Here is a 2,068-nt window from a genome sequence, read left to right as displayed (position 1 = left end):
AAACGTTATACAGATTTCGTATAAAAAAAATTCTAGCAGTTTTTAGATTTCTTTCAAAATCTGTTTCATGTACTGGGAGTCAGAAACTTAGTTGAGTTCACATAGTAATATAAGTAGAACTGAACCATCATCTGATCTGAAACGGTTTCGTAGCTAATAGCAGTAGCGAGATCGTACAAATCTTCGGAATTAACGCTGAAAACCAGTAAACGGATTACGCTGCAGTAAACAAAATAAATAGATTAATTGACTACAGACGTTTTAGTCATAATATGTAGCTCAATAAGCTTGCGACAGTTGCACTCATTAAAATATCAAGGATTGGATTGGGCATCTACATCCTCTTTTTCATGAAGAGGAAGCTGTTGAGCTCATTGATAATCCTGGAATGTATGCAACAACCTAATAATCCATATGTTGAACTCATTCCTGGCAAAAAAAATAGTAAACGGGTTTTTTTAGAAAGTATCACCGGTTCGCTTCAAGCCTTATAACACTTACTATATGAATAAAGTTGATATATTATAGTTGGTTCGTATAACCTAACTGTATGCCACTTATAACTTTGTAATTACTGAACAGTGTTTTATAGGTGAATGTCAACTTTATTGGTGATTAACGCCAAGATAACGAATATTTCTTTATCATCACTGAACTTTTCGGCCTAACTGATTTCAGTGGTAACCAATCCCATATGAGGATTTCGTGCGAACGAATAATTTCCTGGAATCACGTCATAGAGAACACGTAGTCAATAGAGATATGAAAAATATTATTTCTATCGTTTAGTATTTGAAACTATTAAGTATAAAAACATCGGAGTACTAATGCAGCTACATGAGAAAATCTACTATCCCATTTAACCACGTGTAGTACATCACATTGCCATCTGGAATGTGTGATAGCTTCATAGTTTGAGCCTTAACGAAGTAACGAGGATAACATCTTAATATGCACAGCAAAAATCATTCCTACACATGATTGATCTTAGAGTAAATTGATATCTCTTTCCTATTCCTTTCGGACATCCCGATATTTCAAAAATAGTATTAATGGACAAATTCACACAAATTTCTTACTTGTCAGCTGACATTATGATGATCATAAGTAGATTACAGCTAATGGTTAACCGAACTAAATGGAATACTCAGCCCTCTTATTTCTTATTCTTTTAGCAGATGTCAAGGTTGCGGTTCACTATATCTTAAAATTACTACATTGTACATTGTCCTGAATAACCTAAACTAGACAAAGGACTGTCAATTTTAATAATGATGAATAATCTTCATTATCCACTTAGCATTACCATCATCCATTAAACATTGCAGATAAACAAAAATTGGTCATTAGTTTTTTTAAGTAAAGTAAATATATCTAAGATTAGTTAGTGTAAGATTAATTAGAATGAAAAACGAATCAGAAGTCAGGGAATATTGTGGATAACGACGCTGAAAATGTTTACAAAATACGATAGTCACATGAATTTAGTTTCAATCAACACATATAGTGTCCTACTTTTTTATTCAGTTTATCATTTAGTACCTACTTTTACCGTCATAAACATGCTTTCTGGAGTTGAATCTTCTGGGAGAAATGGCTGTGTTGTAGAACTTTTTTGAGTAAATCTAGGACTTGCAGTTGCCTTCACACCTCCGCCATCCGTTTGTAATCCAAACGTCAACCAATCGACAGCATGCAACGCTATTTGTTTTCGAGTGTGGTGCATTCCACGAGCTGTTATACAATGGGTATTAAATTAATAATAATGATTACGGATAATAATTATTCTAATGTTGAAAGTCGTTTTTTTAAAAATTGCTTCGCTTCTGAAGATTTTAGTGTCGAAAGAAATAACAGTTATAAAAACATCAGGAAATACCAAAAAATTAAGTTAAAAGTAATTAAATATGATATAGATGTATTTTCAAGAATCATGTTTATTTTAGCGCTTTTATTGGAATGAAATGTGAGATCATTTATTCTGTAGTTAGCGATCTTCAGCTGAACAGATCGGAAGAAAAAAATATAGTTTCTGCTGTCGTTAATATTACAGCGAATAACTCACATT

The 2,068-nt window shown here is 32.5% G+C and overlaps 1 protein-coding gene across 1 annotated transcript; it reads right to left on the bottom strand.

Moving 5' to 3' along the window:
* Positions 1-1,531: 1,531 nt before the first annotated feature.
* Positions 1,532-1,726, bottom strand: Smp_188150 (hypothetical protein; the record flags this gene model as incomplete). Its single annotated transcript, XM_018791906.1, has 1 exon — positions 1,532-1,726. The coding sequence occupies one exon, from the start codon at positions 1,724-1,726 to the stop codon at positions 1,532-1,534; it is 195 nt and encodes a 64-aa protein (XP_018645010.1).
* Between the last annotated feature and the right edge of the window lie 342 nt (positions 1,727-2,068).

This window comes from Schistosoma mansoni, assembly GCF_000237925.1.
Source record: "Schistosoma mansoni, WGS project CABG00000000 data, chromosome 1 unplaced supercontig 0034, strain Puerto Rico, whole genome shotgun sequence".
Lineage (NCBI taxonomy): Eukaryota > Metazoa > Platyhelminthes > Trematoda > Strigeidida > Schistosomatidae > Schistosoma > Schistosoma mansoni.
The sequence above is the reverse complement of the archived record's forward strand: the minus strand, read 5'-3'. Positions and strand labels throughout refer to the sequence as shown.